The 22,115-nt window shown below is 50.5% G+C and overlaps 1 protein-coding gene across 1 annotated transcript in view; it reads right to left on the bottom strand.

Annotated features, from left to right (window-relative positions):
• Positions 1-2,022: 2,022 nt before the first annotated feature.
• LOC141243038 (piRNA biogenesis protein EXD1-like) overlaps positions 2,023-22,115 on the bottom strand; it is a 117,341-nt gene continuing 97,248 nt past the window's right edge. The window contains exons 10-11 of the mRNA XM_073668886.1: positions 13,418-13,609; positions 2,023-2,174 (exon numbers count right to left, since the gene is read on the bottom strand). Of these exons, the coding sequence (XP_073524987.1) occupies positions 2,049-2,174; positions 13,418-13,609 (318 nt within the window). The 3' untranslated portion in view covers positions 2,023-2,048. The remainder of the gene's footprint in view (positions 2,175-13,417; positions 13,610-22,115) is intronic.

The following is a 22,115-nucleotide window of genomic DNA, read 5'->3' as shown; positions in this document are numbered from 1 at the left end:
GGGGGCGGGGACCCTGAGCGCTGTATGGGGGGGATGGGACCCTGAGCGCAGTATAGGGGGACGGGGACCCTGTGCACAGTATGGGGGGGGGGGGGGGACATGTCTGCAACATGGGGACCTGGATGGGGGACATGTCTGCAACATAAGGACCAGGATGGGGGACCATGTCTGCAATATGAAGACCATGTCTGCAATATGGGCGACCTGGATGGGGGACCATGTCTGCAATATGGGGGACCATGTCTGCAATATGGGGGCCCTGGAGGGGAGACCATGTCTGCAATATGGGGGACCTGGAGGGGAGACCATGTCTGCAATATGGGGGACCTGGAGGGGAGACCATGTCTGCAATATGGGGGACCTGGAGGGGAGACCATGTCTGCAAGATGAGGACCAGTTCAAAAGGTGTATAGAAAATAAAATGGTATCACTAAAAATGTCACTTTGTCATGCAAATAATGCGGCCCCCCAAATTAAAATATTTTTCCGTGTGCGGCCCATATGCCCAGCTGAATTTGAGACCCCTGCTCTACACAGTACTTTAGAACGCTCTGCCCCTGTCCATGACATCATCCCTCACAGTAGAAGCTCCATTCCAATCACAGACCTGCTGGCAGGATGCAAAAAGAGAGAGGATGCAATAACAGAGAGGATGCAATAACAGAGAGGATGCAATAACAGAGAGGATGCAATAACAGAGAGGACGCAATAACAGAGAGGACGCAATAACAGAGAGGACGCCATAACAGAGAGGACGCCATAACAGAGAGGACGCCATAACAGAGAGGACGCCATAACAGAGAGGACGCCATAACAGAGAGGACGCCATAACAGAGAGGACGCCATAACAGAGAGGACGCCATAACAGAGAGGACGCCATAACAGAGAGGACGCCATAACAGAGAGGACGCCATAACAGAGAGGACGCCATAACAGAGAGGACGCAATAACAGAGAGGACGCAATAACAGAGGATTTGTTCCTGAGAAGCCAGGAGCTGGAACTACTTGAGCATGGTTCCAACCGAAGGCTAAATTGAGCCTGGAGAGTGATCTGAGGAGGTGATATGTGCAAAACGGGGCAGATGTAAAAATAGGTTATACTAGCAAAAATAAATGGAATATATAAAACCACATTGTGATACTGAGAAAAAGCATTTAAAGTGAGTCTGTCACCCCCTAAAGCCAGTTTAAACTAATCAGATGATCATGTAAGTGACCATGCCTCGATAATAATCATGTCTGATGCCTCATACCTGATTAGTTTATGTTAATTATCTAGAAAATTATCTTTAATACATCTGGAAATTTGGGTGCTCGGTGCACCTTTTGTATGGCCAAAACTTTCAGTGCAGTGTTCTTCCGGCCCTCCTCCTCCTCCTCCTCCTCCTCCGCTGATTGACAGCACTATCTGAACTGAAAACTCAGTCGTGCTTGTATATACTAACCTTGGGGCTGCAATCTCTTTCTTTGGGATCAGTATTCTTGGACCCAAACACACTAGATTGTGGTACCTTTTACTCTTGTCCTTGGTTTAAGGTACCAGCGCGTTCCCATGGGGAGTGGGCACAATCCATATGACTGTACAGTGGCTTTATACGAGCGGCGTATTCTCCATCATACAGCATGTAATACAGTATATACCTCAATTCTTTTTTTCAGAGTTTCACATGCAAAACAAAAGGGGAGACACACACCGAGGTTAAAAAAGAGCTCCATTGGGTAACATACTATAGGTGACCTGTCTGATCATTTCCATTCTCACTAATTCATACAAGTAAATGTATAAGTACCAGAAAATAAAAGAATTATCAAATTGTGGTAGACTACACATTCTTATGCAAATAAAAAAAGACAGGCAGAACTTACTTATTTTTGTGAATTTATTGTAATCAACCAACATCTGAACCATTACAAGTAGTGAGGTTGTGTCTACTGAACATTAACAAAGAACAAGCAAATTGCAACAGGCGTGGAAACGTATGAAGCAGATGCATCTTGGGGAACATGTGGGACCCCCGCCTCAAAATAGTTCCATGAATGTCGGACTTTACATTTCTTCCCTTATCAGGTGTCCTTGGGAAGTAACTTGATATAATCTCAAGGCCTTTTCTCTTCTCCTTTGCTGCAGTACACAAATCTGCTGAAGTTCTCTGGGAATCTGGCAGGAGGCGGCCTGCGGAGGAACACAACAAGAACAGATCTTAGGAGAGCTCAAGGTGGTCATGAGAAGAACCAAGGACACGCTCTCTGAATTCCATTATTTTATGCATCTCGACATAAACATCTGGTTTTCTGAAGTTCTTAAAATTAGGTATATAAAACCCCTGATGAACATCACAACAAATGATTAACATATATGACCAAAATGCAGTGCGTGAAAAATTAAGTACACCCCATGAATCAACACCTTCAGCATCAGCAACATGAAGTAATAGTTTTCTGTCTGTCACATCATTCTGGAGGAACATGCCTACAGGATATACCGTGCCGGCCATGACAGTACTGCTAAACCCAGCCAGCGGACAGCCTTCATACAAATGAGCTGCAATATCAGACATGGCCATAGAACAGCGTTAATCCAGTATAGGTCTTGAAATGTGGACGATAGGATTCACATAGGAAACAGCAATAATTCGGCTGGGAAGTAAATGATAGTGGGGCAAATGAGAAAGTGTCAGTGAGCTCATTCTGACGGTCCAATGGGGGAGTTTCTACCTCTATTTTCTGTCTTTTTAGCACCTCAGCTGATTTAGGATTACAGACCACATCAAAGTTGAACATGCAGAGCAACAAAAGTCTGTAAAAGCCAAACAGTGCAACATGCAAAGGTGCCACTGGCGAGAGGTAAAAGTGTGATGTGAGCATGCCCTCAGCTGTAGACGGAGGACGTGATTTTACCACAAAATACAGAACCCAGGAAGACTTACTGGTTGTAACGGGTCTGGGAGGCGGAACCTCTGAGCAACTTATACAAGGGGGCGGTCCTTGTAAGGAAGCGGGTGGCGACCAGGGAAGACAGGCAGGTAGTCACAGCAGGTGACCGGGGCAGTCTCTGGGTGAACGGGCAGGAGGTCACGGCAAGTGACCGGGACAGTCTCTGGGTGAACGGGCAGGAGATCACGGCAAGTGACCGGGGCAGTCTCTGGGTGAACGGGCAGGAGATCACGGCAAGTGACCGGGACAGTCTCTGGGTAAAGGGTAGGTACGACCTGTGACGGCTGAGCCTCCAGGTAGGCTAGCAGGCAGATGGCAGATGTGTGCTCCCAGGTGAGCAGGCGAGAGTCTCTGGATAAGCAGGTGGTCACAGCACGTGACGGCGGAGCCTCCAGGTAGGCTAGCAGACAGGTAGCAGATGAGCGCTCCAGGTGAGCGGGCAAGAGTCTCTGGACTGGCAGGTGGTCACAGCACGTGACGGCGGAACCTCCAGGTAGGCTAGCAGGCGGGTAGCAGGTGGGCGCTCCCAGGTGAGCGGTCAAGCTGGTCCATAGACAGACTGACAGGTGTCGGAAGGCAGACCGTCGGACCTCAGGCTAGCAAGCAGGTAAGCGGATAACAGGCAGGAATCAGACAGCAATCTGGCAGGAAACTGGCAGGTAACTGGAAACGGGACCTGAGGGCTGAAGCAGAGTAGTGAACAGTGCAACAACATTGCTCGGGCACCTCCATTTTGGAGGAGGTGCCTTATATATGGTGAAGTCCTCCGGCCATTGGCCGGGGACTCCTTAGGACGGCGCGCGCGGCCCCTTTAAGAGGGGGGGAGCGCGCGCCCTAAGCACCGTTGCCGGGAAGGAGCGCGCGCTGCCAGCAGAGCGGGAGGAGGACGCCGGGCTCGGAGCGGAGAGGTGAGGGGGAACAGCGTCCCTGCCTAGCAGAGGGCAGGGACGCCGACGCTACAGTACCCCCCCCTTTAGGCCCCACCTTTTTTAGGCCAGACAGAAATTTAGCAAGGATGAGAGGGGCATGGATGTTCTCCCGGGGCTCCCACGTTCTCTCTTCAGGACCAAACCCCCTCCAATCTACTAGAAAAAAGGTCTTTCCTCTTACCCTTTTTGTGGCCAGAATGTTCTCTACCTCAAACTCGTTTTCAGCGGAAACCGGAGCAGGAGGCGTACCTGTAGACTTGGAAAAAGAGTTAAGTACCACGGGTTTGAGGAGAGATACATGGAAGGAGTTAGGGATCCGCAAGTTGGCCGAGAGTTTCAATTTATAGGCCACTGGGTTGATCTGACTGATGACCTCCAGAGGACCGATGAACCGAGGCCCTAACTTATAGGAAGGAATCTTGAGCCGGACATACTTGGACGAGAGCCAGACCTTATCCCCTGGACGGAATTGAGGAGGATCCAGACGTTTTTTGTCAGCATGTCTTTTCATACGCTCGGACGACTGAAGGAGTGCGGACCGGGTACTCTCCCACAAGGAGGAAAATTTGTTAACAAGAGATTCCGCAGCCGGATTATCCACCGAGGTGGAGACGGGAAATGGGATCCGAGGATGCTGACCGAAGACTACAAAAAACGGGGATTTGGAGGAAGATTCGCTCTCGTGATTGTTGTAAGAGAATTCGGCCCATGGCAGGAGATCCACCCAGTCAGAATGGTGGGCATTAACGAAGTGCCGGAGGTAACTGGTCAGGATCTGATTGATCCGCTCCACTTGACCATTAGACTGTGGGTGGTAAGCGGAGGAGAAGTCCAGGGTGACGTCTAGCAATTTACAAGTGGCTCTCCAGAAACGTGAGGTGAACTGTACCCCACGATCCGACACGGTGTGGAGGGGCAGGCCATGAAGACGGAAGATGTGGCGGATAAAGTCTTTAGCCAGCTCGGGTGCAGACGGGAGGCCTGGCAGGGGAATAAAGTGAGCCATCTTGGAAAAGCGGTCAGCGACCACCCAAATGACCGTACAACCGGCAGAGACGGGGAGATCAGTTATGAAGTCCATAGCAATATGCTGCCAGGGGGCAGCAGGCACAGGAAGCGGAAGGAGGCGACCGGCTGGCAGGTGTCTCGGGACTTTGTTGCGGGCGCAGGACACACAGGCAGAAACAAAGTCTATTACGTCCTTGTGCAGGGTAGGCCACCAGTAGTGCCGGGTAATAAGCTGGAGGGTCTTTTTCTGACCGGCGTGGCCAGCTAGTTTAGACGAATGGCCCCAGTGTAGGATCTTCTTCCGATCAGGTACTGAAACGAACGTCTTACCGGGAGGGAGACTATTTAGACTCACGGGAGCCACTTGCATTACTCTGGCGGGATCGATGATATGTTTGGGTTCTTCCTCGAGATCGGACAAAAGAAAGGATCGGGACAAGGCGTCTGCTTTGATGTTTTTGTCAGCCGGGCGAAAATGAAAAACAAAATCAAAGCGACCAAAAAACAAGGACCACCGGGCTTGGCGCGGGTTAAGTCTCTGGGCATGCTGGAGGTAAGCCAAGTTCTTGTGGTCAGTGTAGATTATTACCGGGTGAAGAGCCCCCTCGAGTAGGTAACGCCACTCCTCCAATGCCAGCTTGATGGCCAATAACTCTCGGTCTCCTATGGAATAGTTGCGCTCAGAAGAGGAGAAGAGTTTGGAGAAGAAGCCACAAGTTACCATTCTCCCGGAAGACGATTTTTGGGTAAGTACCGCTCCGGCTCCAGAGGAGGAGGCGTCAACTTCCAGGAAGAACTGCTTGTTGCCGTCCGGGCGATGCAGCACCGGGGCGGAAGAGAAGGCCTGTTTTAAGGAAAGAAAGGCCTCCTCTGCTTCGGGCGGCCACTCTCTGGGATTAGTGCCCTTACGGGTGAGCGCGGAAATTGGGGCAGTCCGGGAAGAGAAGTGCGGTATGAAGAGGCGGTAGTAGTTGGCGAAGCCCAGGAACCGCTGAATAGCCTTCAACCCCTCCGGTCGAGGCCATTTCTCGATGGCAGACAGTTTCTCTGGATCCATTCGGAGGCCGGTCTGAGAAATAATGTAGCCCAAAAACGGAAGCGAGGTCTGCTCAAAGAGGCACTTCTCATATTTAGCGAAGAGGTGATTCTGCCTGAGCCTGAGCAGGACCTGAGGAACATCCCTCCGGTGAGTCTGAAGATCCAGAGAGAAGACCAAGATGTCGTCCAGGTACACCACTACGCAGGAGTAGAGAAGGTCCCGGAAGATGTCATTGACCAACTCTTGAAAGACGGCAGGAGCGTTACAGAGACCAAAGGGCATTACCAGATATTCATAGTGGCCGTCCCGGGTGTTGAATGCAGTCTTCCATTCATCCCCCTGACGGATACGGACCAGGTTGTACGCCCCACGGAGGTCCAGTTTGGTGAAGATTCTAGCCCCCCTCAGACGATCAAATAACTCCGGAATGAGCGGAAGGGGGTACTTATTCTTCACCGTGATCTGGTTAAGGCCTCTATAGTCTATACAGGGACGGAGAGAGCTGTCCTTCTTTTTAACGAAAAAGAAGCCTGCTCCCGCCGGGGAGGTAGATTTCCGGATGAATCCCCGGGCCAGATTCTCCTCAATATATTCGGACATCGACCGGGTCTCAGCAGCGGACAATGGGTAAATACGCCCACGAGGAGGAGTAGTACCGGGTAACAGGTCGATAGGACAGTCGTATGGTCTATGAGGGGGTAATGTCTCTGCCTCCTTTTTATTAAAGACATCAGCAAATGACCAATAAGGAATCGGAAGTCCAGGTAGATTAGTTGGGGTAGGAGAAGGACGGACGGGATGAACGGGAACCAAACAAGTCTTATGGCAGTCCTGTCCCCAACGAAGGACTTCTCCGGTCTTCCAGTCAAGCACGGGTGCATGTCTCTGGAGCCAAGGTAGGCCTAGTAAGAGGGCGTGAGAGAGTCCAGGCAGAACATGAAAAGAGATGCTCTCAGAATGCAGCATTCCCACCTGCAGAGTAATGGATTCGGTGATGAGTTGGATGGGACGTGGTAAGAGGCCCCCATCCACGGCAGCGACAGATAAGGGTACAGCCAGAGGTTTGGTGGGAATGCGGTGTTTTTCTACCAGGGACTGTGAAATAAGATTCCCGGCTGCTCCAGAGTCAAGTTGGGCTAGTTCGAAAAAACGGTTCTCCCCGCAGATAATTGAGAATGACAGCAGCAGAGATGGAGAGGATTTATTCTTGTCTAGGTCGACCTCTCTGAGCGAACCTAGACACAGGCGTTTCCCGACCTCTCCGGGCAGGTACGGATCCGGTGCTCCTTGCTGCCACAGTAGAAGCAGCTCCCCTCGGCACGGCGTAAGTCCTGACGGGTTTTGACCATCTTGGTCTGGTCGACCTGCATAGGCTCAGGAGAGTGTACCTGGGGTGAAACGGAGGGAGTGACGGGTTTCTGGAAGGTAGGAGCTAGACGTGGAAACCTCCTCTCACGGGTGACCTCTTTGGCACGCTCCTGGAACCGTAGGTCAATCCGGGTGGCAAGAGTTATTAAGTCATCGAGAGTGGTAGGAATGTCCCGACCGGCGAGTTCATCTTTAATACGGCCGGACAGACCCTCCCAGAAGACAGACACCAGAGCGTCGTTATCCCAGGCCAGCTCCGAGGCAAGGGTACGGAACCGTATGGCATATTGGCCCACGGTGAGACTTCCCTGACGGAGGCGTAGCAGAGACGATGCGGATGAGGTCTTCAGTCCGGGTTCGTCGAAGACTTTCCGGAAAGCCGTGAGAAAGGCAGGCAAGTCGGACACCAGGGGGTCTCCTCTCTCCCATAGAGGATTTAGCCAAGCCAGTGCCTCCCCCGTGAGATGGGACATTATGAAGGCTACTTTGGCCCGGTCGGAGTTAAACTGGTGGGACAGGAGTTCAAAGTGCAGGGTGCACTGGTTTATGAAGCCCCGAGCCAGAGCGGAGTCGCCTCCGAAGCGAGGAGGTGCAGAAAGCCGGGGTCCGGAGCAGGATACCATGGTATTGGTGGGCAGCGGAGCTGCCGGGTTGCGAGTCAAGACACTAGCGGTGGTTGCTGGTGGAGCAGTCAAAGTGTCCAGGCGAGAATTGACATTCCGCAGGTGACTCAGGATGGACTCCTGTTGGGACCTCTGACGGGACAGTTCATGACAAAGGTCCGAGAGCGAGGGAGCTTGGGTGCCACCGGGTTCCATGGCCCGAGCAAACTGTAACGGGTCTGGGAGGCGGAACCTCTGAGCAACTTATACAAGGGAGCGGTCCTTGTAAGGAAGCGGGTGGCGACCACGGAAGACAGGCAGGTAGTCACAGCAGGTGACCGGGACAGTCTCTGGGTAAACGGGCAGGAGGTCACGGCAAGTGACCGGGGCAGTCTCTGGGTGAACGGGCAGGAGATCACGGCAAGTGACCGGGACAGTCTCTGGGTAAAGGGTAGGTACGACCTGTGACGGCTGAGCCTCCAGGTAGGCTAGCAGGCAGATGGCAGATGTGTGCTCCCAGGTGAGCAGGCGAGAGTCTCTGGATAAGCAGGTGGTCACAGCATGTGACGGCGGAGCCTCCAGGTAGGCTAACAGGCAGGTAGCAGATGAGCGCTCCCAGGTGAGCGGGCAAGAGTCTCTGGACTGGCAGGTGGTCACAGCACGTGACGGCGGAGCCTCCAGGTAGGCTAGCAGACAGGTAGCAGATGAGCGCTCCCAGGTGAGCGGGCAAGAGTCTCTGGACTGGCAGGTGGTCACAGCACGTGACGGCGGAACCTCCAGGTAGGCTAGCAGGCGGGTAGCAGGTGGGCGGGCAAGCTGGTCCATAGACAGACTGACAGGTGTCGGAAGGCAGACCGTCGGACCTCAGGCTAGCAAGCAGGTAAGCGGATAACAGGCAGGAATCAGACAGCAATCTGGCAGGAAACTGGCAGGTAACTGGAAACGGGACCTGAGGGCTGAAGCAGAGTAGTGAACAGTGCAACAACATTGCTCGGGCACCTCCATTTTGGAGGAGGTGCCTTATATATGGTGAAGTCCTCCGGCCATTGGCCGGGGACTCCTTAGGACGGCGCACGCGGCCCCTTTAAGAGGGGGGGAGCGCGCGCGCGCCCTAAGCACCGTGGCCGGGAAGGAGCGCGCGCTGCCAGCAGAGCGGGAGGAGGACGCCGGGCTCGGAGAGGAGAGGTGAGGGGAACAGCGTCCCTGCCTAGCAGAGGGCAGGGACGCCGACGCTACACTGGTCCTCTTCGTTAGTGGATTTTGTTGTGTGGCACCCCAGGGGTCTGGTTGCCACAGTAATAGAAATATTATGTCTGAGAGCAAGTGGGAGGTTTCTCTGGTCAGGAGCCCTTAAGCATGCAACACCGCCCGCCCAGACCTGGGAGGGGAGGAATCTGCCCTTAAAAACTGGGTCTGGGGCGGGATTAGGGAGTGAAATCCCAGACAGAGACGCAGTCTCGTCTGGAGAGCAGACACAGGGAAAGGAAGACCTAGGAGCTCTGTAGGAGCAGCAGCGAGTGCCAGGGGCTGGAAGCCCTGGCTGAAGACAATAAGACCGGACATGGAGTCCGAGGCTGTGGGGACATCCAGGTCCAGCAGCAGAATCCAACCGGCAGGGGATTCCAGGTCCTCTGGCCATAGAAGCCCGGAGGCACGGTCACAAGCAAGGGACCAGCACCGCCATCGTGGAGCGGAGGCTAACAGAAGGCCCCAAGTCACCGGCCATACGGGTGAGCACCACACGGTATACTCAGGGACGTGGGCTACTTCTACCCGCAAACAGCAAGGTAGCCAGGAAGAGTGCAGATAGATGGGGAGGCCTACAACTCCACCTGGCCAGGGGAAGATCCTGCTTGCTCACAGACTGACCAGGCCTCTACTGCTAACCAGTACTCCCGGGAGGGTCTGCGTTATAACATCAGTAAAGACCCTGAACTGCACTGCACGGACTCGGAGTTATTCCTGCTGCGCTCGTGCACCATCACGCCCATCATCCACACTAACTGCCCTGAGGCTATACTTCTCCAGTGGGGAGTCATCCCATTCTTAGCTGCATACACACAACACCGGCCTCAGCGGTCTGCCTTGCAGCGGCGGTCCCCACTGACCGCAATCCACGGGTGGCGTAGTCGGACAATTAATCTAAAACTCTTATAGTACTACTAAGACTGCCACGGACCGGGTCGCCGCCACACGGAGACTTCAACCTCCAGCATCCCACAAAAGGCCCGGTTCCGGGTTCCCCACGCGGCCCAGGGGGCGAGTCAGTTGCACTGATTGCCATCTTCACAGAAGTTTTGAGCTACAGTTCAAGGGTAAAATCCTATATTTGCTGTTCGTTAATCTGAAAGCAAGTCTCTTGTTGTGAAGCCTCCAACGTGGCAATATACTGGAGGAAATGACAGGATAGTCTGTTAGGAGAGGTGGGTGTGAGTTGTAAGAGAAAGGTTGGGGCAATTGCTTTACCTGAATTAGTGGCAAGGGCGGGAAACCTCATATATAATAGCCTGAGAGCCTGGCAGTAGCTTAAAAGGCAGGACTGCCCCTAATACTGCAGAGGCTCCCGATCAGGTTTGCCCCCAATACTGCAGAGGCTCCCGATCAGGACTGCCCCTAATACCACAGAGGCTCCCGGGTCAGGCCTGCCACTAATACTGCAGAGGCTCACGATCAGGACTGGCCTTATTACTGCAGAGGCTCCCGATCAGGACTGCCCCCAATACTGCAGAGGCTCCCGATCAGGACTGCCCCTAATACTGCAGAGGTTCCCGATCAGGACTGCCCCCAATACTGCAGAGGCTCCCGATCAGGACTGCCCCTAATACTGCAGAGGCTCCCGATCAGGACTGCCACTATTACTGCAGAAGCTCCCGATCAGGACTGCCCCCAATACCGCAGAGGCTCCCGATCAGGACTGCCCCCAATACTGCAGAGGCTCCCGATCAGGACTGCTCCCAATACCGCAGAGGCTCCCGATCAGGACTGCCCCCAATACCGCAGAGGCTCCCGATCAGGACTGCTCCCAATACCGCAGAGGCTCCCGATCAGGACTGCCCCTAATACCGCAGAGGCTCCCGATCAGGACTGCCCCTAATACTGCAGAGGCTCCCGATCAGGACTGCCCCTAATACTGCAGAGGCTCCCGGGTCAGGACTGTCCCTAATACTGCAGAGGCTCCCGATCAGGACTGTCCCTAATACTGCAGAGGCTCCCGGGTCAGGACTGCCCCTAATTCTGCAGAGGCTCCCGGGTCAGGACTGTCCCTAATACTGCAGAGGCTCCTGGGTCAGGACTGTCACTAATACTGCAGAGGCTCCCGGGTCAGGACTGTCCCTAATACTGCAGAGGCTCCTGGGTCAGGACTACCACTAATACTGCAGAGGCTCCTGGGTCAGGACTGTCACTAATACTGCAGAGGCTCCTGGGTCAGGACTGTCACTAATTCTGCAGAGGCTCCTGGGTCAGGACTGTCACTAATTCTGCAGAGGCTCCTGGGTCAGGACTGACACTAATACTGCAGAGTGGTCCAAATTAAATAAAAAAGTGGTCTATAGGGCGCTTTTTTTTTTTTAGGGCTAAAAAATAAATTTAATTAGCCCTTTCCACAACGCGTTTCAATAGTAAACTATCTTCCTCAGGTTTTTCACCTCTAGTGTTCATTCGTTCAGCGCCCTATAGACCGCTTTTTTATTTAATTTGGACCACTTTCAATCCCCCTTTGGGGGTTAGCGGCAGGAGCAGCTTCTAGTTAATCATTCTTAAATCCCCCCACTATAAAATTCCCCTTTGGCTGCTCAACTCAGGACCTGCGGTTGGGGGCTGCACTCTCCTAGCTTTCAGGACCTGTGGTGATGCACATCTGATCCTGAGTCATGTGATCTGTGGGCGGAGGACATGTGGCCTGCAATTTTGAAACCTGGAAGCTGTGAGCACGAGCGGCGGTCTGCAGCACATGGCACGTGGTGTGCCAAGCTACCTGTACCTTGCGGTGGGACGTGCCTGCTCCTCACATTTTCACACTAACACCGGAGTTGTGCAGGGGTGCACAACTCCAACAGGTGAGTGGCCTTTTGGCTATTTCCGTCACATCTACCTGTCAGGTCCTTCACATAGCGCGCTTTTTCTCCCTTTCTCTTCCACTAATACTGCAGAGGCTCCCGGGTCAGGACTGTCACTAATACTGCAGAGGCTCCCGGGTCAGGACTGTCACTAATACTGCAGAGGCTCCCGGGTCAGGACTGCCATCGATAAAGCAGAGGCTCCCGGGTCAGGACTGCCATCGATAAAGCAGAGGCTCCCGATCAGGACTGCCACAAATACCGCAGAGGCTCACAGTCAGGACTGCCATCGATACCACAGAGGCTCCCGGGTCAGGACTGTCACTAATACTGCAGAGGCTCCCGGGTCAGGACTGCCATCGATAAAGCAGAGGCTCCCGATCAGGACTGCCACAAATACCGCAGAGGCTCACAGTCAGGACTGCCACAAATACCGCAGAGGCTCACAGTCAGGACTGCCATCGATACCACAGAGGCTCCCGGGTCAGGACTGCCACTAATACTGCAGAGGCTCACAGTCAGGACTGCCACAAATACCGCAGAGGCTCACAGTCAGGACTGCCATCGGTACCGCAGAGGCTCCCGGGTCAGGACTGCCACTAATACTGCAGAGGCTCACAGTCAGGACTGCCACAAATACCGCAGAGGCTCACAGTCAGGACTGCCATCGGTACCGCAGCGGCTCACAGTAAGGCAGCTGAACTTCTTGGGTCATGATATGGAGGAGAGCACTGAAGGACCAGGCTCTGGATAATGGCCTTGGCTTGGTGGAATAAGCAGGGAGTCCTGCAGCAAAAGAAACAAAACTATACCCAGAGGATGGGTACACTGGATGTGAAGATGGGAGACCAGTGGGGTACAGCCTCCTGTACTTTCCCTTATCCATGAGAAAAGAAAAGGCATAACGCTTTTTGATGCAGCCACAGATGCCTTTAGTTGCTGACCATCAATTGTATGGGGCTAAAGAGTTAGGTCAATTAATTAATTGTAATTAATAGAAATCATTTTGTAGATTTATATGTATGTTAATAAAACATTATTACAAAAGAATACAGGAGAAAGTCACCTGTTGGAGGAAACCTTTTTCCCCTGCAGGTCTACAGTCCCCTCATGTCTATGCGCTGGCTGGAGCCATGATCAGGCATGGTGATGATCCAGCCAAACACCGAGATCATCATCATGATTGATCATGACCTGATAAGAAACATGACTGGTCCATTCAATATAGGTACATAGAGACTGGTGAGGGTCATGGACCAGCGGCAATCTAGAGGCAGGGATCTGGAGTGGAGCAGGAGCTGTAAATTAGGCCATAAGCAGGCAAAAGCCTCCATTACTCATGTCAGACACAATACTTAGGTAAATGTAGAATTATATCATCACTCCAAATAACCTATGAAACAGAAAACATTAAGACTTTGAATTACTAATAATATCATTACCAGCTGCCATAAAACGAGTGTTAAAGTGTTCAGTACCTCTGTAGTAAGGAACATATCAGATGCTTTGTGGCAATATCCAGTAAGATAACTATCGACCAGCAGCGTATAGTCAGACAGCATGGCGTCCAGCATGGCGGAGCGCAGGGCCAGCAGGTGCACCACTTCCAGGGACAGCAGCTTCAGGGCAGCCGTTTGCAATGGACGATCACTCCAAATATTTGGGTTGTCCTGCACAGAGATATTTTCCATTCCAAAAAAAATAAAAATATGTCATTTAAGGAATTTTCACTAATGTAACATCTATTTTCCTCAATTAGACACACAGAATTGGGGGTCTGACGGCCAGGATTTGTATCAATTTCTAAAATAATGGAGTCTACACTTTATTTTCTGAAAATTCTTTGACATTCAAAAAGGTAAAGAAACAGAGTAACAATCGTATAAAGGTTCAACAAGTCCCAAGTAAGGACTGAAGAGAAAAAACGGATAGAGGAGAAGGGTATTATGGTATGATACCAAGGAACACAGGGACCAAAATACATAATTGTGCCCCGCTATCTTACATAATGGAGAGTGAGGATGAAGACGCGTTTAGTAGTTGTATGTTAGTTATTTTTTCATAGGAGTTTAGAGCCGGATGTGTAGGTGTACAAGTCATAGCACAGAAGTAGATAGTCCAACATTCAATCTCCAAACAGTTTTTCTTAAAACAGTAGTATTTAATAAAGCCATGTTAAGGAAAAGTACGTTTACACAATTAAGCAACAGGAAAACTGTTATGATCTCCAACAAGAACTAAGTAAAGATAGGGGAAAGCTGGCCCTACAGTAAGACTAAACTGAATCCCTACGATGTAGCGGGCTGCCTGTTACTAGTGAACAGACCCGCCTTCGTCCTCGGCTAGTCTGAACAAAGACCTATAGAATTAAGGGAGGGGTCCCTAAAAGAACTAAGGACTGGGACAAAAATGGGACACCTCCTAAACAGAAAATGTTGTAGAACACAAAAGACAAACGGACAAAAAGTACTAGAGGTCCCAGAGGACCAAGAACAGACAGAGAAAGGCACCGAAGCACCAGGCTAGCAAAACAGTCAAACAACACTGAAGTCCAGCACAGCCAAAAGGGCGGAGCTGGAATATAAAGGCAGATGGTCACGTGACCGCAAAACAGAAGATAGAAAAAACAAACAGGAGGGTTCTAACAGTACCCCCTCTTTTATGAGGATCCTCCGGATCCTCCAGGCTCAGGCCTACCCGGAAACCCCCTGTGGAAAGCTTTAACAAGCCTAGGAGCAGAGACATCATCCGTCCTTACCCAGGAGTTGTATTCGGGACCGAAACCCTTCCAGGAGACAAGATACTGTAATCTCCCTCTATGCCATCTAGAATTCAAGATACGAGAAATTTCATATTCGCCGTCTTCCACCACAGGAGGAACTGTGACAGTGGCGTCCCTATCAGATACGTCAGCCTTTTTCAACAAGGAAACATGAAACACAGGATTAATCTTCCAGGAAGTAGGGACATCCAACCTAACAGCAGACGGGTTAACAACCTGAAGCCCTTTAAATGGACCCACAAACTTAGGACCCAGTTTATTAGAGGGAATCCTCAACCGCAGGTTCTTCGAGGACAACCAAACCATGTCACCCACAGTAAATAAAACGTCTTTACGTTTCCTGTCAAAATACTTCTTGGACTTTGTTAGCCTCTTGAAGGTTACAACGTACATTAGTCCAAACGCTCTCCAAATCACCGGAAAAATTCTCCTCCTCCGGCACCGCCGACCCCAATTTGAAAAACGAACCAAAAGACGGATGTCTCCGAGTACAACAAAAAAAAGGAGAACACCCAGCAGAGGAGGATGTACGATTGTTAAGAGCAAATTCTGCGAGAGGCAGAAACTCCGACCACACCTCTTGATTGTCCGTCACAAAACAACGCAAAAACTGTTCAACATCCTGGTTCTTTCTTTCAGTCTATCCATTAGACTCAGGATGATAACCAGACGAAAATGACAAATGGACTCCCAACCTGTCACAAAAAGCACGCCAAAAGCGAGCCACAAACTGAGGTCCTCTATCAGAAACAATATCCGTGGGAACGCCATGGAGCTTGACAATCTCCTTAACAAACGCCTTAGCGAGTGTCTTGGCGCAGGGCAACTTAATGAATGGAACCAAATGACACATCTTACTAAAATGGTCCACGACCACCCAGATGACAGTAAGACCCTCGGACACAGGAAGATCAGTAATAAAATCCATTGTGAGATGCGTCCAAGGCGCACTAGGAACCTCCAGAGGGCAAAGCAACCCCGCAGCAGGAGTATGTGAAGCCTTTGACCTAGCACACACAGTACACTGAAGCACCCACTTGATGACTTCCTTCTGCCATCCAGGCCACCAAAAACTGCGACTGATCAGTCTCTTAGTCTCCGAAATTTCCTGGATGACCTGTCAACCGAGACTCATGACACTCCACAAACAAATCTCTCCTAAAGGCTCTAGGCACGAACAACCTCCCATGGGGAGTGTTAGATGGAGCATCATCTTGAGCTTTCAGAATCTCATTCTACAAAACGGAGTCCAAAGCCGCCACCACCACTCCTTTCTGTAAAATGCTCTCCTCCTCCTCGGCACCGACCGTAGGAGAGAAGCTGCGAGATAAAGCATCGGCTTTAACATTCTTAGTACCAGCTATATAGGTAACAGAAAAATGAAACCAAGAAAAAAAAAGTGCCCACCTAGCTTGACGGGCATTCAAGCGCTTGGCAGCATCCAGATAGATCAAATTCTTATGATCTGTGAAAACCTGAATAGGAAATCTAGCGCCTTCCAAAAAATGACGCCAATGTTCAAACGTGAGTTTAATAGCCAGCAACTCCCAATTTCCAACATCATAATTCAGTTGGGTTTCCGAATTTTTTTTTCGAAAAGAAGGCACAAGGATGTACTCCACCCTTGTTCTCCTGAGACAAAACTGCTCCGACCCCCACCGATGAAGCATCGACCTCGAACAAAAAAGGCTTGGTCTCATCAGGCTGCATAAGGATAGGGGCAGAACTGAACCTCTCTTTGAGATACTCAAACGCTTCAATGGCCTCAGTAGTCCACTGGGCCGTATTCGCACCTTTCCTTGTGAGATCGGTTAGAGGTTTAACAATTACAGAAAAATTCTTAATGAATTTCCTGTAATAATTGTCAAAACCCAAAAATCTCTGTATAGATTTCAAACCAATAGGCCTAGGCCATTCCTGCACAGCCTGAACCTTCACAGGGTCCATCTCAAAGCCCTCGCTGGAGACAATGTAGCCCAAAAAATAGGAATTATTCCTACCGTTAATTACGTTTCCAGGAGTCCATCATAACGGCACGACAGGAGTTAAGTCCTCTGTTCCTCTAGGGACAGGAAACACATGAGAGGTTAAAAGCCCCCTCCCCCCCATCACACCCTCAGTGTTAGTACTAATCACCAAACCAGGATGGATGCAACTCTATTTTATTATATACATATACCAATGTTACATTCACATTAGTGTCAAGAGCAGGGGCGGGAAATATAGTGCCGTTATGATGGACTACTGGAAACGTAATTAACGGTGGGAATAATTCCTATTTTACCAGTACGTCCATCATAACGGCACGACAGGAGACATACCAAATCAAAAGAAATGGAACATTTAGGGCGGAACTACTGCCTGAAGGACTTTACGGCCACAGGCTAATTGCTAACTGGACAATACATCCAATTTATAATGTTTACTAAATGTGGATATATTGGACCAGGATGCTGCCTGGCAAATTTGGCCCACTGACGCTCCAGATTTCTCCGCCCAAGAAGCGGAGATTGCCCTAGTGGAATGAGCTTTAAGGGAAATTGGTGGATCCTTCCCCTCAGATTCATACGCGAGGGCGATAGTCCTTGTCAACCACCTTGCTAGAGTCGGCTTAGAAGCTTTCTTGCCCTTATTCACACCCGAGAATTGCAGAAAAAGGTTTGAGTCTCTCCTCCAGGGGGCTGTGATTTCTATATACCGAATAATTGCCCTCCTGACGTCCAAGGTATGGAAGGATTTTTCCTTTCCATTTTTGGGAGACTGGCAGAAAGACGGCAGTATTATCTCTTGATTCAGGTTCGAACTGGACACCACCTTAGGGTGAAAGGAGGGATCCAGTTTAAGAACCAATCTGTCCTCCAGAATCTTAAGGTATGGGTCCAGAACTGAGAGGGCCTGGATCTCGCCTACCCGTTTCGCTGTAGTAACTGCCACAAGAAAGGCTGATTTCATAGAAAGCAGGTCTACTGATGTTTCTTCTAGGGGTTCAAAGGGAGACTTACATAAAGCCCTCAACACCAGGTTCAGATCCCACGGCGGTACTAGACTCCTTATCGTGGGTTTTAAACGAGAAGTTGCTTTTATGAACCTTGATATCCATGGGTGGTCTTTTAAGGAGTAGTCCAAAAAAGCACTTAGGGCCGAGATATGAACTTTTAACGTATTTGGCCTCAGACCCTTATAAAACCCCTCTTGGAGGAAATCCAGTATCGTTGGAATATTGGGGTGAGATGAATTTCCCACAGACTGATCTGCAAAGCTACAGAACTGTTTCCAAATCCTAGAATAGGTGGTTGACATTACTGGTTTCCTACAGGCTTGTAGAGTTGTAATTACTAAATGGGAAAGGCCCTTAGAGGCTAGGATCCGCCTCTCAGATTCCATGCTGTCAATTGGAGGAATTGGATGTTCGGATGTAACAAGGGACCCTGCAATAGAAGATCTCTCCTGGCTGGGAGTCTGAATGGGAGATCCACCGCCATCCGGTGTAGCAGAGGGAACCAGCTCTTTTTGGGCCAGTAGGGCGCTATCAGAATAAGAGCTCCCCTCTCCTGTTGGATTTTCCTTAGTACTCTTGAGATGAGAGGGACTGGAGGAAAGGCGTACATCAGTTTTGTTCCCCATGATTGAGAAAGGGCATCTATTCCTTCTGGGCTGTCGGCTGGGTCCAAGGAAAAAAAGCGCTGCAGCTTCCTGTTTTTTCTTGTTGCGAACAGGTCTATGAACGGGGTGCCCCATCGTTGAATGATTTGATGAAACACATCCGGATTCAGCTCCCAATCTGAGGGACCAACTCTTGCTCGGCTGAGAAAGTCTGCTACCACATTTTCGGACCCCCTTAGATGAATAGCCGATATTGAAAGAACATTTCTCTCCGCCCAGTAGAAAATTCTTGCCGCCAGGGATTGTAACCATTTCCCTCTTGGACCTCCTTGTCGACGAAGAAAAGCGATTGTGGTGCTGTTGTCTGAGAAAATTTTTACGTGATTTCCTCTGAGCAAATGCTGACATCTTTGAAGAGTCTCCCAGACAGCCTTTAGCTCCCTGAAGTTTGACGACCTGTGTTGTATCTCTTTGGGCCAGATTCCTTGTAGATATCTGTTTCCTATGCTTGCTCCCCAGCCTTTTTGGCTGGCATCCGTATGGATTTGGATTGTAGGAAGAAGGATCCAGTCTACTGCATTTTCTAAGTTTGAAGGGTCTGTCCACCAGGAAAGGGAGGTTTTCAGCTCTCTTGACAGTCTCATTTTCTTGTCTAACCCCGATGGTCGTCTGTTCCAAACTGACAGGATCGACTTCTGTAACGGCCTTGAACGGGCCTGTGCCCATTTCACGCTCGGAATGCATGAGGTCATCAGTCCTAAGATCCGCATGGCGTATCTGATTGAGGTGGTCTTCCGTTTCTCGAAGTTGTAAATTTCCAGCTTTATTTTTTCTCTTTTCTCCTGGGGCAAGGAGGACTTTTGAAGACTGGAATCTAAGAGTACCCCTAGAAATACTTTTGTAGTACTTGGATGGAGGCTTGATTTTTCCCAATTGATGTTCCACCCCAAATATTCCAGGGTTTCGATCGTATGCTCTTGTTGACTGAGAAGAAGAGACTCTGACTCTGCCACCAACAATATATCATCCAGGTAAGGGATGATTATAATCCCCTGTGTTCTTAAGAAGGCCGCTACTTCTGTCATAACCTTTGTGAATATTCGGGGGGCCGAGGACAGACCGAAGGGTAGGCAAGTGAATTGAAAGTGGTGTACTGTGTCCTCCTGCTCTAGAGCAAACCTTAGGTATTGCTGGTGACTTGGGTGAATTGGAACATGGTAATATGCATCCTTGAGATCTAGGGTGCACATTACTGATCCCTTCTCTATCAATGGAATGCTGGTTTTTATAGTTTCCATTTTGAACCTTTTGTATTCCACCCACTGGTTTAAGGGCTTGAGGTTTATAACAGTACGGCGTTTGCCCGAGGGTTTTAACACCGAGAAGAGGGAGGAATAATGGCCTAAACCCTGCTCTAAAGGGGGGACCTGTTTCACCACGTGTAGGGATTGAAGGACTAATATATCCTGCCATAGACTTTTGAGATCTACGGGGGAGCGAGGACGAGTGATTTGGAAACGACGAGGGGGAGCATGGGAGAAGTCTATTTTGAAACCTTCCCCTAAGGAACGTAGGATCCATTGATTTTTTGTAATGGACGCCTGTCACGGGTGTCGCCACGAAGATCGTCACGATTACACAGCCTGACTTCTCGCAGCTGAGTTTTTGGTGTTTTGTGTTTTTCGGCAGTGAGGGAGTTAACTCTCTCTCTCTGTGCTAGACGAGGTCCAGCCTCGCCCAGCTGCAATCAATGCTGCAGTAGTGGGACTCCTTCAAATGCCTGCCGGTCTGTTAGGGAAGTGTCGGTGAAAGCATTTCATACAGACAAACAGAGCGGATCGTGGTATTTTGGAGTTCTGAGCTAAGTGTATTTGGTGTGGTTTTTCCCTTCCTCACTTTATCATTTATCTCCTTTCCCGTTGGTGTTCCCTCTGTAGTAGTGGTGTAGTTTTTGTATGCAAGGTGGTTTTTGGTTTGACCCTTGTACTGGCTCGTTCGTCTTAGTACTGAGTGTTGGCATATTATTTCCTGTCCCCTATTGTTGTGATCGGGGCCCTTCTCAGGACTAGATTACTGAGGTGCAGGGATCCTCAGGAGGTAGGGGTTACGCTGGCGGCCTGGACCTCTGTACCTTTAACAGTACCTCCAGGAAGAGGGATTAGTCAGGGCCCCAGCTTAGGCCCCTGACCTCCTGTACGCAGAGTCAGTGTGACATTTTCACCGACCCACTAAGATTCTCTCCAGCTACCATGGATCCAGTAGCCAGTCTAGCTCGGCAGTTGCAGAGTTTGTCCATGGAGCTGGCGGACGTTAGGTCCAAGGTTTTGTATCCCCAGGAGTAAGCCGGACCAGAACCTAAAGTAGCTCTCCCTGACAGGTTCACTGGGGGGCGGGACAAGTTTTTTGTTTTCCGGGAGGCATGCAAGTTGTACTTTCGGCTGCGGCCTCGGTCGTCGGGGAGTGAAGAACAAAGGGTGGGAATTGTCATCTCGCTCCTACAAGGGGACCCACAATCTTGGGCGTTCTCTCTTCACCCAGGCTCCCCAGTCAGTGGATAGGTTTTTTGCAGCTCTGGGTCTCGTATATGATGACCCGGATCGGATCTCCCTTGCTGAATCTAAGTTACGTAGGATCCAGCAGGGAGATCGTCCGGCGGAGGAATTCTGTTCGGAGTTCCGTAGGTGGGCCACGGACACCCAGTGGAATGACCCGGCTCTTAGGAGCCAGTTTTGTCAAGGTTTATCTGACAAATTAAAGGATGAGTTGGCTCAGTATGACCCTCCCGCGTCACTGGAAGCCGCTATGGCCCTTGCTATTCGCATTGACAGACGGCTTCGGGAGAGGTGCGGGGCAACTCCGCCCCCTGTGATGACTCCACCTTCTACAAGGGTTCCTTATATGGAGGGTACCCTGGTCAGTCCAGAGGAGCCTATGCAATTAGGAGGGACATCATTTCGGGGGAGGGGACCGGTGGTGCGCCTGAAGACAGGAAGGTGTTTCTTCTGCAGGAGAAAGGGACATTTTATTGGGGGCTGTCCATCCCGTCCCTTGCAGAGTGAAGAGTCGTCGGAAAACTGTTGATCCCAGGTTGTGTGGTGGACGGCAATCTGGGAGTAGGTATTTCGTCCCTAGGTTCATCTCAGTTTCTCGCACCGGCGGAGGTGGTGGTGGGTACGAGAACTGAGAGGATATCTGTTCTTCTGGATAGTGGGGCCGGGGCTAATCTGGTGGACGCTCGGTTTGCCCGGGTTCAAGGTATGCGATTGAGTGAGTTGGCTAAACCCATCCCCATATTCTCGATCGATGCCAGGCCCCTCGGTCAGGGAAGTTTTTTGCAAGCTGTGCATAACGTAAAACTTCAAGTGGGGGCGATACATAAAGAACTGTTGTCTTGCTACGTGTTGGAGGGTCTTCCCACTCCTATAGTGTTGGGCCTTCCTTGGTTAACTAAGCATAACCCGGTTATTAATTGGCAATCTAGAGAGATAAGCCAATGGAGTAAATTCTGTAATAAAAACTGCATGAATACGCTCATCGGTGCAGTTACTCCTAGGGTCTTACCTCCATTTATTGGCAGACTTTGAGGATGTATTCTCGGAGAAAGGGTGTCAGGAACTACCTCCTCATCGCGAGTATGACTGTTCTGTAAAACTGCTCCCTGAGACCAAGTTACCTAAAGCTAGGTTGTATAACCTTTCTGGTCCTGAGAGGCAGGCCATGAAGGATTACATTTCTGAAAGTCTGGCTAAGGGGCATATTAGACCTTCATCTTCACCGGTGGCCGCGGGGTT

Source organism: Phyllobates terribilis, unplaced genomic scaffold (assembly GCF_046119375.1).
Source record: "Phyllobates terribilis strain yellow unplaced genomic scaffold, ASM4611937v1 Scaffold_1100__1_contigs__length_419211, whole genome shotgun sequence".
NCBI classification, from domain to species: domain Eukaryota; kingdom Metazoa; phylum Chordata; class Amphibia; order Anura; family Dendrobatidae; genus Phyllobates; species Phyllobates terribilis.
The sequence above is the reverse complement of the archived record's forward strand: the minus strand, read 5'-3'. Positions and strand labels throughout refer to the sequence as shown.